The sequence below is a fragment of the Lactuca serriola genome, chromosome 4 (assembly GCF_051521515.1).
Source record: "Lactuca serriola cultivar US96UC23 chromosome 4, Lser_US96UC23_V15, whole genome shotgun sequence".
NCBI lineage: Eukaryota > Viridiplantae > Streptophyta > Magnoliopsida > Asterales > Asteraceae > Lactuca > Lactuca serriola.
Genome location: NC_136411.1, coordinates 393,874,567 through 393,887,653, shown reverse-complemented (window position 1 = coordinate 393,887,653; position 13,087 = coordinate 393,874,567). Strand labels below are relative to the sequence as shown.

Below are 13,087 nucleotides of genomic sequence, written 5' to 3'. Positions count from 1 at the left end.
AAGATCGAATGATATTATCGTCTTGCGATCACTCGTGATAAATTCCATGAAGTGATTCCAACAAGCGTGAGTTTATTCCAATGCTCAAAACTTGTTCATAAGCACTCATGAACGTTGTAGCAAACCTTTGCTATGTCTAATACCTTTCAGACAATCTACACACCAATTCATATGGTCTTCATTCATACCTACTTCCAACATATGAACAACCATGGACCATTCGAATAATCTATTATTCTGGAAGTCAAAACATGCAAAATGAAACAATAGGTAAATAATTAACATAAGATAGTAACTTTACTAATAAATAATACTCATTTATTTAATCATCGAATGTCAATTACATTTATCTATTACATGTTTCCAAACTATCTAATCTAGACTAATATCGTCATCCAGCCCAATGCTCCTAGCGTGATGCAAGTGCTTAACCCTACTTAGTCCCTTCGTAAGCGGATTTGTTGGGTTATGCTCTGACGATACCCTCTTTACTACGAGGAGTCCTTCTTCCACTCAATGTCGAATAAAGTGATATTTTATGTCGATATGTCGAGATCTACCATGATCCCTCGGTTCCTTGGTCAAGGAAACCGCTCCTTCGTTATCACAAAAAATTTCCATGGGCTCCTATATGGCTGGCACAACCCCAAGGTCTTCAATGGAGTTCAGATCCATGACATTGATCTTTTTCACTATTCTTAAGGACATCATCGTAATGTTCCCATGTTTTCCTAAGAGAGTCCAAGAACTTTAAAACCAACTGAGAATAGTGTTTGACAATTCCCAGCCTGCGCATATCATTTACCAAACAGTTAAACATGTAAAAAGTTTGGGTCTTGTTGAGTGAAGAAATGCTCATATCTTCGATTAAGGTTGTTAATGGTAGTGTCTTGAACTTCCATAGTGCCTACATAAGCCACTGTCAGTGTATCCATCATCTCTTGAGCTGACTTATAATTCTATATAAGATGATACACGTGATAGGGAAGAAAGTTTCCTATCACTTTTCTTGCTTTCACATATAGACTAATCAATTTCTTGTCATCGTCGTCATAACTAGTCTATGGTTTTTGCTTTAAACGACCAACGTAAGCATTGTTGACCATATGTTGATACATAGGAATGTAAGGACCTTTTTTCAAAAAATTTAAGCATCTCATAATCCAAGGTTTCAAAAACAACCATGACCTTAGTTTTCCATATGGCAAAGTTGTGCTCATCGAAATGAGGAATCTTGTTGAGACCAAAAGATTTGAGATTATAGGAAGTCGACATGATTACTTGAGTGTATCAAAAACCCGCTCTGATACCAATTGAAGGTTTGTAATGACCGGATTCACTTCAAGTAAAATAAAAAAAGAACAAATTATTTATACCAAAATAAAAAATATAAAAAAGCAAAGAACACGAAATAATCACAAATATGTCTTTCACCAAGAAATGGGTTGTTTTCACCAAGAAAACGGGTTGTCACAAAGACGGCCACCAAGAAGTTAACATTAGTGTTTCACCCTAATGTTGAATATATGCTGAGCTATACTGGTATATCCCTTCAATCAAGGGATTATATCTAATTTATACTAAGAAGTGATCATTATCACCAAGATATCGAATCTGCTATCTATTATATACATAACCGTATAATTACCTAATATACAAAGATTTCATTTGATTACTATCTAGACGTTGACACTAATCAGCCCGGTAATATATCTGAACCATATTTGCTAATTCAACGATGTTTGAATAACATGATGCCGCAATAACATGATCGCACGCTATAATTATACTGCAACATTTCCCACATTAACATGTATGGCGGTTCAGATCTACAACACAAGTTGTTTTAAAATCAAAAACTTGAAAAATGTTGGATGGAAACGAAAGAGAGATCTCGGGCGGGATCTTTGTTGCTTGCCACCGAACAAACTTTTGCATCGCTACTATGAAACACCATTTTTGCATACGGGGTGGGTACATTAGTCAGCCTCCTTGAAAAGTAAATATTATCAATTAAGGTTATTGTACAAGTAAAAGGTAATTTAATATTTTACGGTATTACCTCCCATTAAACCGCGTTCATCAAAAGTCTGTTGAGTGTAGTCACGAATTACCTCGGTAAGTAGTATTATCGGTACATTGCGTTGATTAACCGATAACACTAGCAAAAATCGTGGACTATCAATGTTGAGTAAATAAATTCCAACAGATGTTAGGGAAATAGGCTCTTGTCTATTTTGCATGACCGATGTTGACAAACAACTCACTTACATCATGGGTTAGCTGACAAAAATATTGTTCAAAATCTAATGTTTTGTTTCCACCAACTTTTGTGTGCATATACATGAACACACTTTTACAAGTATACCCATTATAAGAATTAGGGTATACCTGACCTACATAAGAACTAATGACATCATCAATATTGGTTATGACCGATACTTCCCTACCCTCTCCAGGAGCTTCCTTCAACCTCATCAGGAACCATGTACAAGAGTCGACATTATTTGCCACACCCATACCAAATGCTATAGATAATGTCTAGTTTTTCCCGTCCATAGCAACCGCTACAAACATTATGTGTAAGTAGTCCCCTCTTAGACATACACCACCTATAAAGATGACAGAAAACATGCAATCTATAAATGCATGTAGCTGTATTTTTTTGGAAAAACAAACCAAGATGCTTTAGGTATACAAACGTTATCAATTTTAAAGAACACAATAGAAATATGGAACACATTTTTACCACACATTCAATAGCCACAAAACAAACTTGGAAACGATCTATCACATTAGTTTTGATGTTCGTGTAACTATGATGGTTGGTCCGCCTAAGGTTGTGTAGATAAAAATGCAGGTTGGTAAAACTTTCTTCGTGCCCACTCTCTTGGAAACTCATAGTGAAAGAGTCATATCAGATAATTACAGATGATCACAAGTAAACATCTAACTACATGCAGTATATGTGTCTGTAACTCTGCATTGTCCGGAACATGTGTCCGTGACTCTGTATTATCACTTCAAAGTACTAACATGACATGACGATGGTACGTAGATTTTTGTTTCGGATATGGGTATTCCGAAATGTACAATAATATTGTTTCGGATCAAAGTTTCGGAATGATATATTCCGAAGAAAATGATCTTACAAAAACAAATTTAAGTTTGTTATTTTTATTAAGAAACTCGTTACAAGATCAGATTACTCAATTTCCGGGTAATAAAGCTCACGTTTAGATATTAAACCCGGTTCTTAACGCATAACCAAACCTTCCTGACACCATCACGCTATCAAAACAGGGTGCTCGCAACCGCGATGCTTCATCTAAAACACCGCCTGCCCATCATGTCCACTACCGCCGCCGCCATGTTGTCTTCTTCTTCATCTTCATCTTCTGTATCACTCAGAAACCCTAGATTACCAATATCATCGAGTTTCAATTACTTCGGTAGTGTAAAATCCTGCAACCGCCTTTCTCTTTGCAGTCGCTTATCCAAAGTTTCACTTCGTTGTTTCGCTTCGTCTACTACCACCGCTATGGATAAAATCCCCGTTCTCAATCCCATTGTTGAGATGGACGGTAGCTGTCATAGACAATACGTTTTCATTGTTGTTAATACTTACTCTCTCACAGGTGTCTAATTTGTTCCTTTTTTCTAGGTGATGAAATGACGAGGATCATATGGCAGATGATTAAAGACAAGGTTCGAAGATTTTGATTTCGTAATTGTTTTTCGCTGTATACAGTTGACCTAATTAAGTTCACTGTATCTCCGTTGTTTATTGTTGTTGTTCTTTTCCATTTCAGCTCATTTTTCCGTACATAGATTTGGATATTAAGTATTTTGATTTGGGAATATTGAATCGTGATGCTACAGATGATGAAGTTACTGTAGAAAGCGCCCATGCCGCTCTGAAGTAAGTGATGATCGCCTTTTTTTTTTTTTTTTTTTCTCCTTTCCTATACCCTCAATGATTGCTTTAAAGGCTGATAAAAAACTTGCAACTCTATTCAAGGTCTTACTTAATTCACAGCCTAGTAGTGCATTCCGTATTGAGCTCCCTGAATCAGTCATATGTAGCCTTTATAGACTTTTGTATGTAGATCATACCACAGAGTATCTGTTTTAAGAGAAACTGCTGATTCTAGTGATGATTCCTGCTAGATAGCAATGTGGTTGAGTAATATGAATGAAACTAGTGTTTTGCGGATGAAATTAAGAGAAGGATTAGAGAACTGCATTTCAATTCTAGAATTGGTGTTACATACATACATATTTCTTTACTTTATTTGAAATCTTAACCAAAGTTTTCATGTTTTGCAGGTATAATGTTGCTGTAAAATGTGCTACAATCACACCTGGTTAGTCATTTATAAACCCACTTGTAACATGTCAAAAATGCAAATGTGCTAAAATCTCAGATTATATGTTATGTTTCCTATTGTTGTAGATGAGACAAGAGTCAAGGAATTTGGATTGAAGTCCATGTGGAGGAGTCCCAATGGCACAATCAGGAATATTTTAGATGGTTTGTATTGGCATTATGTCTTAGTACTCTCAATACACATATTATATTAGTCAACTTTTTTAACTTGTTAGAATTCTTTGGATTCAGGGACGGTTTTTCGAGAGCCTATTATGTGCAAGAATGTTCCTAGAATAGTCCCAGGTAAGTGTCTGACACCTACCCACTACATGTATTTGGTAACCATGGATGACCTGTAGAACCTTTTTTTTTAATTATTATTTTCCAGGGTGGACGAAACCGATTTGTATTGGTAGGCATGCATTTGGTGACCAGTATCGTGCTACAGATGCAGTCATTAAAGGGCCAGGAAAACTCAAGATGGTTTTTGGTATGCTAAAAATTGATTTCATTATAATTTATTTTATACTTGAAAAAATGAGATAGATTTTTTATAAAATGTTTGTTGTGTGATGTGTTTAGTCCCAGAGAATGGTGAAACTCCCATGGAGCTTGATGTTTTTGACTTTAAAGGTCCTGGCATTGCACTTGCAATGTATAATGTTGATGAGGTTTGGCTTTTTTTTACTTTTGCTAACTATCACATTTTATATATCATAAGATGATTAAAAATTTGAAATCTTACCATGTGAATTTTATGTTTTTTTGGTAGTCTATCCGTTCGTTTGCTGAATCATCAATGTCAATGGCACTCTCAAAGAGATGGCCTTTATATCTGAGCACCAAAAATACTATTTTGAAGAAATATGATGGGAGGTAACAATGTGTTCCTTTTTTATAATACAATTTCCTTTGATATTATCTACAATATTTGTGGCGTTATGTTATACTATGTGTTGACATGTCAGGTTTAAGGATATCTTTCAAGAGGTATATGAGAAGAATTGGAAGGAGAAATTTGAAGAACATTCAATATGGTAATTCCCTTTTATGGGTTTGTACCTTGTACTTTGTCTGTTGGATGGTTGATGTATTTGAATATTAATTGGTGATATGTTTGCTTAAATTAAGGTATGAACATCGATTGATTGATGACATGGTGGCTTATGCCCTAAAAAGTGATGGTGGGTATGTTTGGGCATGCAAGAACTATGATGGAGATGTCCAAAGTGATTTACTAGCTCAAGGTGATGGTTTAATTATACGATTAATAAAATCTTTGTAAAGAAATTCTATTTATTAAAAGATCAATTGGAATTGGATTATTAAACAAAACAACCCACTAAAAAATATTTTTTGTTGTGCAGGATTTGGTTCTCTGGGCCTCATGACATCAGTTTTGGTTAGTAGAAATTTACATGACTTTGTGGTTGCTTGAGATTTGAGAAGAAGGGTTTGGTTTTTAACTAAAACCGTAACAGAACCAAGGAATTTGGTTTAACTTTGAAAAAACCGAAAATCAAATAAAAAATCCGAAACTGAACAAAGAAATAATTGTTTTGCACTTTACAGCTGTCATCAGATGGTAAGACACTAGAAGCTGAGGCAGCCCATGGGACAGTAACACGTCATTTTAGGCAACACCAAAAGGGAAATGAAACCAGCACAAACAGTATTGCCTCAATTTTTGCATGGACAAGAGGACTTCAACATCGGTCTCTTTACCTTTCTTTCTAATATATATTTAAATTACAGATTATATATTTGAATTTTCTTTTCTATAATAAGAAAGTTATATATAGTTATATACTAATAGCTGGGTTTAGTGAAAAATTCTACACGACACTAAATATTCCACTAAAGCAACTAAACTTTGGCAAAATAGTCAAACTTGGGTGAAAAAGAGTTGGTAAACCACACAAATTGGCAAAATAGACTTTTTTGCATTTTGCCCTATAAGTTTGGTAGTAGGACCTGTAAATAAGCTTTATGAAAAAGCTTTCCTATAGTGGAAAGATATCTTGAGGTTTTTGGATTGTTGAGTTGGTGGCACAAAAAAGCTTTCCTGTTGTGGATGGTCTAATAATGTTCATATTAGTTAAATCCTGTTTTGTTTGATTGAGCTTTTTTACAACTTGTTTCAAATGCTAAAAGAATGTTTATTATTGATATTTTGAACAGAGCCAAGTTGGATAAAAACGAACGATTAGCGGATTTTGTTACAAAGCTAGAGACCTCGTGTGTTGAGACTGTTGAGTCTGGAAAGATGACAAAGGATCTTGCCATTCTAATCCATGGACCCAAGTGGGTGCTACTTTCACTGTCTGATTATATTTTATTATTTAGGCTTTACATACTAGAAAAACCACAACATACTTTTCTTCATTTTATCGATTTAGCCACTCAACTACTATTTCTTTATGACTACTACTATAATAATAATAATAATTTAGTGGCTAAATCGATAAAAAAACAAAATAGTTCAGTTGCTATATCCGATAAAATGCTGAAAGTAAATGGAAGCTAGTCGAGTCACTCTTTATAAAGTATCAACTTGAATGAGTTGACCAACATAATTTGACTTTTATTTACAGGGCATCAAGGGAGTTCTACTTGAACACTGAGGAGTTCATTGATGCTGTTGCTCAAAATCTCAACTCTAAGCTTCAACCTCTTGCAGTTGGTTCATTAAAGTAAAATACAGAACAGTGGTGAGTGGTGGTCTTTGTTTGGGTTGATTAATTTCTGCCAACAAAGCGTTAGAGCCATTTATTGCCTATGACTCTCACTTCTGTGAAAATGGATAACCAACACCTTCAACAAAAACATAAGAAACAAAACGTTTGTTCGTTTCTCAACAAAATAAATATTTTTTGCACAGAAAAATGATTGTTAACGAGTTGGTTTTGTAACAAACTGTTAACGAGTTAATTTTGCAGATATGTTTATTCGATTATTTCTTCTAGGAAAAAAATGATTATTTGCAATGATGGGTTGAGATTGAGATGACATACGTTTCTTTTGTACATACAAGAGCGGGCCCCTCCCACCTTTTTTGGTGGGGAAAAATTGCAATTTTTTTCCCTGTTCAATTCAAGCTATGGTTGGCATTCATGGTGGGTTCGGGTGACCAATTTAGTTAAAAGAGTTGAGATTTTCAACACAACTTGTTTGGTAATGTAGTCAGTTATGTAAAAGTGTTGTACTTGGTTCGACATATTTAAATTTATCATTTATATCACATAAAAAATCTTAGACTTTATTAAATCAAAACCATTGTCAAAATAACATTTTGTTCTTGAACCCTTTTAATTTATGAGATAAGACAATATAAAATGAATAAAAATATACATTTAAAAGGATTAGAGATTGGGTTGATTTTTGTTGGTTCTGGTGTTTGAAATGTCCTCGACGAAGGTTTTGGTGGTGTTGTTTTCCAAAAGAAGTTAGGGATACTCGATGATGTGCACAAATGGAAGTTGGATGTTTGACTTCTGTTTTGTCTTCGCATCTGACTTTCAACCTTTTGTGGTAGATTTTTCCAGAAGCTAACAAGTAAAATCTGAAGTTATAAGTTGAAGCCTAAAGGTCGTCGAGAGTACCATTAAGTCAAAATGTAAGTGGTTGACCTTTAATGGGTGTTGGGGTTGTAACAAAGCGTCTCTGTCTTTGTGGCCGTCAATTGGGATGTATGGGTTGTTTGAATTACGGAAATGGTCCCCATTATATTACAAAAAGTCCCAATGTGATATCAACGTGATAGAGATAGTCCTTATATAAGAAAAATTACAATAATGGTCCCGGTGTAATACCTAAATTACTAAAATGGTCCATGTAATAATGCAATTACCCAAATAGGCCCAACGATGATGAGGAAGAAGGGATTAATGTCGACGATGAAGAGTAAGGCGGATGAGACAGAAAAAAACAAGACAAAATCGGTGTTGGAGAGGAGGAGAAGAAAAGTATGTCGGCGTCATGAAGCTTCATTGAATATTGATGGGTTGAAGCTTTTAGGAGTTTAGGTCTTTAGGGCATTTTTTAATACTTTACAAAAGTTTTTATAAAAATAGTTCCTCAGGTTTAACATATGGCAAAAAAAGACATCAGAAAAAAAAAACATGGGGATTTTCATCATTATACATCCATTTAACGAAGGCTTACTAACGGTAGCTGCCTTAAAAGCACGCACACAACTTTTAGAAACCATAGGGACGAACTATACAAAAAATTAAAAGTTAGAAAACTATAGAGAGTGAAAACCATAGGGACCAAAACTCCAGATAGCTTTACACCGACTCTTCTATTAGTTTATTTAGGTATTGTTTGTTTTTCGAAGCGAAAATGTCTTAAGTCTGCGGACCACCTCTACAACCCTCTGTAGTAGAAGATGTGGAACAAACGGCTGCAACATTTAAAAAAAAAAATATGTTTGTTTTTTAACTGCTGCAGTAAGTTAAAGTAAGACGTGAAGAGGTTTGAAGCAGCTGGTTTGGTGTTGCGCCATGCAGCACACACGCAACAGTTTTTAAGTAAGAAGTCTTTTGAAAAACAAACAACTGCGAAGGGCCAAGTGTTGCGCGACGCAGCAATAAGAGGTTTTTTAGAAGTTAACTTATCACAATATATAAACCGACATATAGGTTTGCTTTTTGATAAACTATTTGAGGTGACTTATTAATAAGCTAACTTATAAGTTGAAAACTAGTTTTTCAGTTTGCAAGCCAAATACATCGTTAGTTGAAAATATAATATTAATAAATTCACTTGAAGGCAAATACCATCACCACTAGTTCAATGTATAAAAAAGGAAATAATCGAAAATGAAAGTGTTTACGACATTCTTAATGTCAAAGCTTAAAATATAAATAAACATTTAAAAATAAATAAATGAATAGATAAATCAACTTACCTTCAAAAATCATAATAAATTTCTGTATTACATCATACATACTTATAAAACTACCATTTTTTCTTGAATATCATGCATTTGAAACCCCATTTTTTAACTTCCTCAAACCACATTCATTTGAAACCCTCTTTTTTAACTAATGCAACTCAAAAGTTTTCTTAATTATGATTTAACACTCAAAAGTTTTATAACTTATATTATGTTTACTTAGCATTTAGTGAAAAGTTTACTATAAAAAAGTCAATCTTTTGGGAAGGCATGCACACAAATCATATATAAATTTCAGAAAAAAAAAAACAAACTTAAAGGTTTTTGTGTTTGGTTGAGGTCTTATTACCACTTTTGTAGATATGCTATTATATTTGAGTTTTTAATTTGTAAGTTTATTATATTAATTCGTTTTTATATTTTCTTCGTTTTTGGATTATTGTAATACAGTCGTTGTATATTGTGGTTTAATCATTAATATATTAATCATATGTTATATAGGGTGATGTCGAAAATATTTAATTAAATATTTTAAATATGTTTTTTTTGTTTTGTAATTGTACCGTTTCAAAAAGATAATTAATTAAAACTCATACATATGTTATACTTTCCATCTCTCTCTCTCTCTCTCTCTCTCTCTATATATATATATATATATATATATATATATATATATATATATATATATATATATATATATTATAATAGAAGTCAAAACACTTCGACCAAAATTCATTTAAAATCTAATATTTCAAATGCTTTTTAATAATGATTGTAAAAATTTCAACATATATTACTTAATTGATTGATTAATAAAAATATTAATGTTTTGAAACTCCTAAATCTTAGACTTATAGTATTATTTAATTTGTTAGTTAACTAAAATATTTTTCCTACATAAAGATAACATTTTTATGTTTGGTCACTCATATTTGTTTATGTAATTAGAAAACAAGGTGTACATAGAATGTCTACTTCAATTTCACATAAAAATTGATATCATTAGAGAAGTATGTTGTCTTTAACCCGTGGTAGAAGATCCACATACTCTTTTTGATTATTTATATTAATGTTTGGTAATATCTATTTTATATTCATATTCAACTTAATTTTTTACGTACAAATTAAGGAAGATGATTCTCGGCGCACCAACATAAAGTCAAACGTACGCCTTGCAAAATATGTAATTAAAATTAAATATCATATTTACTAATCGAGTTATTTTAAAACTCTTGATGACATTTAAGTATAATGGTATATTTTGTATGACTTCATTCTTAATTACAATGTTTAATATTTGAGAATTCATATATGAAACATTGAATGTTTTGGTGTAATATAAATAGTGTAATACAAAGTTTATTAGTTCAATATTGTTTATTAATAGCTCATTCAAAACAACTTATTTATTATTTTATCCAAAAAATATTATCAAACATCAGAAAAGCAGATTATATTATTATACAAAAACTTATTTTATATATATATATATATATATATATATATATATATATATATATATTGGATATTATAAAAGTAAAAGTAAAGTTTATAAGGTATAGACTATATTAGATAATATCAAAATATAAGTGGATGGATATTTATGTTATTTGATAATTCGGTTAATGCCCAAATCATGACTAAAACCGTAAATTTCAACATATTACTATTTTTTCCCATAATTATTTTAACCACTTAAATGCATTCTTGCGCAACGCGCGAGGTTATGCCTAGTATCTTATAAAGATAATATTTTTCCTTGAACCCCATGCATTTAAAACTCCCAATATCATTTTTTCTTGATTTATACAAATTAATTTATGATTAATTGAAATATTATGATTTGTAACTCTTAAAACTCTTCAAATCATGATATTTATTTGATGAGTTAAATAAAATATTTAGCCTATATAAGAAATTTGTAGATTACATATTGCATGTATGTCAACACAACATGATAGATTATATTTATAAGGTTTGAAAAGTTGTATGAGTGGTTCCATGGATGTAAGAAAGCAATTACAACTTTTCCAAACATAAATCCATGTAAACTCAAATTGGGTGCATTTAAACTTTTAGATATTAACCAAGGTCCATGTTTGTAAATATATACTTGAGATCATTTTTTAATTTTATGTGTTATTCATCTTTCTATAATCACATGATGATGAAGTGGGATTGATAATTACTTCTCATGAGCTTTTGGTAAATCAACCATCAAACTATTTATAAGTTAGAGCAATTAACTTTGTTATCATGTATATATCTTTATGCTGTCTCTCTTTTTTATGTTAATAAAATATACTTTATGTACAAGAGAACATTATTCAACATATATTTTATAGTATGTATATACTATGTTAGTTTTAATCACTTATTTTGTAAATAACATCGATGGAGTTTTTATAATTGATTTTGATGAAAGGAGTTTACAATTATTATTACAAATTGTTGGTGATAATGATGATTTAGAACGAATGATTTTTAATATGATATGACTTTATTATTGAAAATCAATAATTATGTGTGTCATAAAAATGAATTCTTTATGTTCTACCAAAACTTATATGGATGTAACCAATTTTAAATATTTTTATAGTAATAAAAATAAATTATCTTATTACAGTTGTCAATTTCCTTTTTTTCCTATTCATTCTTTATCGTAAAGGAAAAGTAAAATATATAAAATATTAATATTTTCATAAGAAAATATAAGTGATCAAAATATACCTCAAGTGTAACACTCCTCCTCTCCTAACCTACTCTTAACATATTGTTTTTAATGCTTGGTAATATCTATTTTATATTCCTATTCAACTTAATTTTGTAGGTACAAATTAAGGAAGAGAATTCTCGGCGCACCAACATAAAGTCAAACGTACGCCTTGCCAAATTTTGTAATTAAAATTAAATATCATCTTTACTAATCGAGTTATTTTAAAACTCTTGATGACATTTAAGTATAATGATATATTTTGTATGACTTCATTTTTAATTACAATGTTTAATATTTGAAAATTCATATATGAAACTTTGGATATTTTGGTGTAATATAAATAGTGTAATACAAAGTTTACTAGTTAAATATTGTTTATTAATAGCTCATTCAAAACAACTTATATCTTATTTTATCCAAAAAATATTATCGGACATCAGAAAAGCAGATTATATTAATGTTATACAAAAACTTACTATATATATATATATATATATATATATATATATATATATATATATATATATTGGATATTATAAAAGTAAAAGTAAAGTTTATAAGGTATGGACTATATTAGATAGTATCAAAATATAAGTGGATGAATATTTATGTTATTTGATAATTCGGTTAATGCCCAAAACATGACTAAAACCGTAAATTTCAACATATTTCTATGTTTTCCCATAATTATTTTAACCACTTAAATGCATTCTTGCACAACACGCGAGGTTATGCCTAGTTTAACATATAAAATCAAAGCCTCGGGAATCAAAACGACACGAATATATGTTGGTTTGATTTTCCCATCATATGAGCCTTGTGTAATAAGTCAAAGAGTGCATATGGAAAATGAATTGCATTATTACATGATATTGAAACTTTCATTTCGTTGTCATCCTTTTTTAATAGCAAACATTTTGATCATGAGGGAGTTAAACCCTCCATCTTTCGTTGCCATCCTTTTTTAATTCTGCATCTTTCATCTTAAGAGGGACTTAAATCCTCTATCTTTGGTTGAGGACACTTCTTGCTATTAACCTACATCTTTTATTTCAAGAGGGACTTAAACCCTCCATCTTTGGTTGAAGATACCATTCTA

At 31.4% G+C, this 13,087-nt stretch overlaps 1 protein-coding gene across 1 annotated transcript; it reads left to right on the top strand.

Moving 5' to 3' along the window:
- The first annotated feature begins 3,257 nt into the window (after positions 1-3,257).
- LOC145097895 (Isocitrate/isopropylmalate dehydrogenase family protein) lies at positions 3,258-7,328 on the top strand. The gene is made up of 15 exons (XM_079035555.1): positions 3,258-3,584; positions 3,665-3,708; positions 3,813-3,922; positions 4,330-4,367; positions 4,457-4,534; positions 4,622-4,675; positions 4,761-4,862; positions 4,955-5,043; positions 5,145-5,248; positions 5,341-5,409; positions 5,504-5,619; positions 5,740-5,774; positions 5,945-6,087; positions 6,554-6,676; positions 6,967-7,328. Exons 1-15 carry the CDS (start codon positions 3,320-3,322, stop codon positions 7,067-7,069), a joined length of 1,473 nt encoding a protein of 490 aa, XP_078891681.1. The 5' UTR covers positions 3,258-3,319; the 3' UTR covers positions 7,070-7,328.
- The last annotated feature ends 5,759 nt before the right edge of the window (positions 7,329-13,087 follow it).

Bases quoted from the DNA above. Each gene is read 5' to 3' on its own strand.
- LOC145097895 (XM_079035555.1), top strand. From the start codon at position 3,320: ATGCTTCATCTAAAACACCGCCTGCCCATCATGTCCACTACCGCCGCC. The intron at 4,368-4,456 runs GTTAGTCATTTA...CTATTGTTGTAG, and splicing joins ATGTGCTACAATCACACCTG to ATGAGACAAGAGTCAAGGAA. The intron at 5,249-5,340 runs GTAACAATGTGT...TTGACATGTCAG, and splicing joins TTGAAGAAATATGATGGGAG to GTTTAAGGATATCTTTCAAG.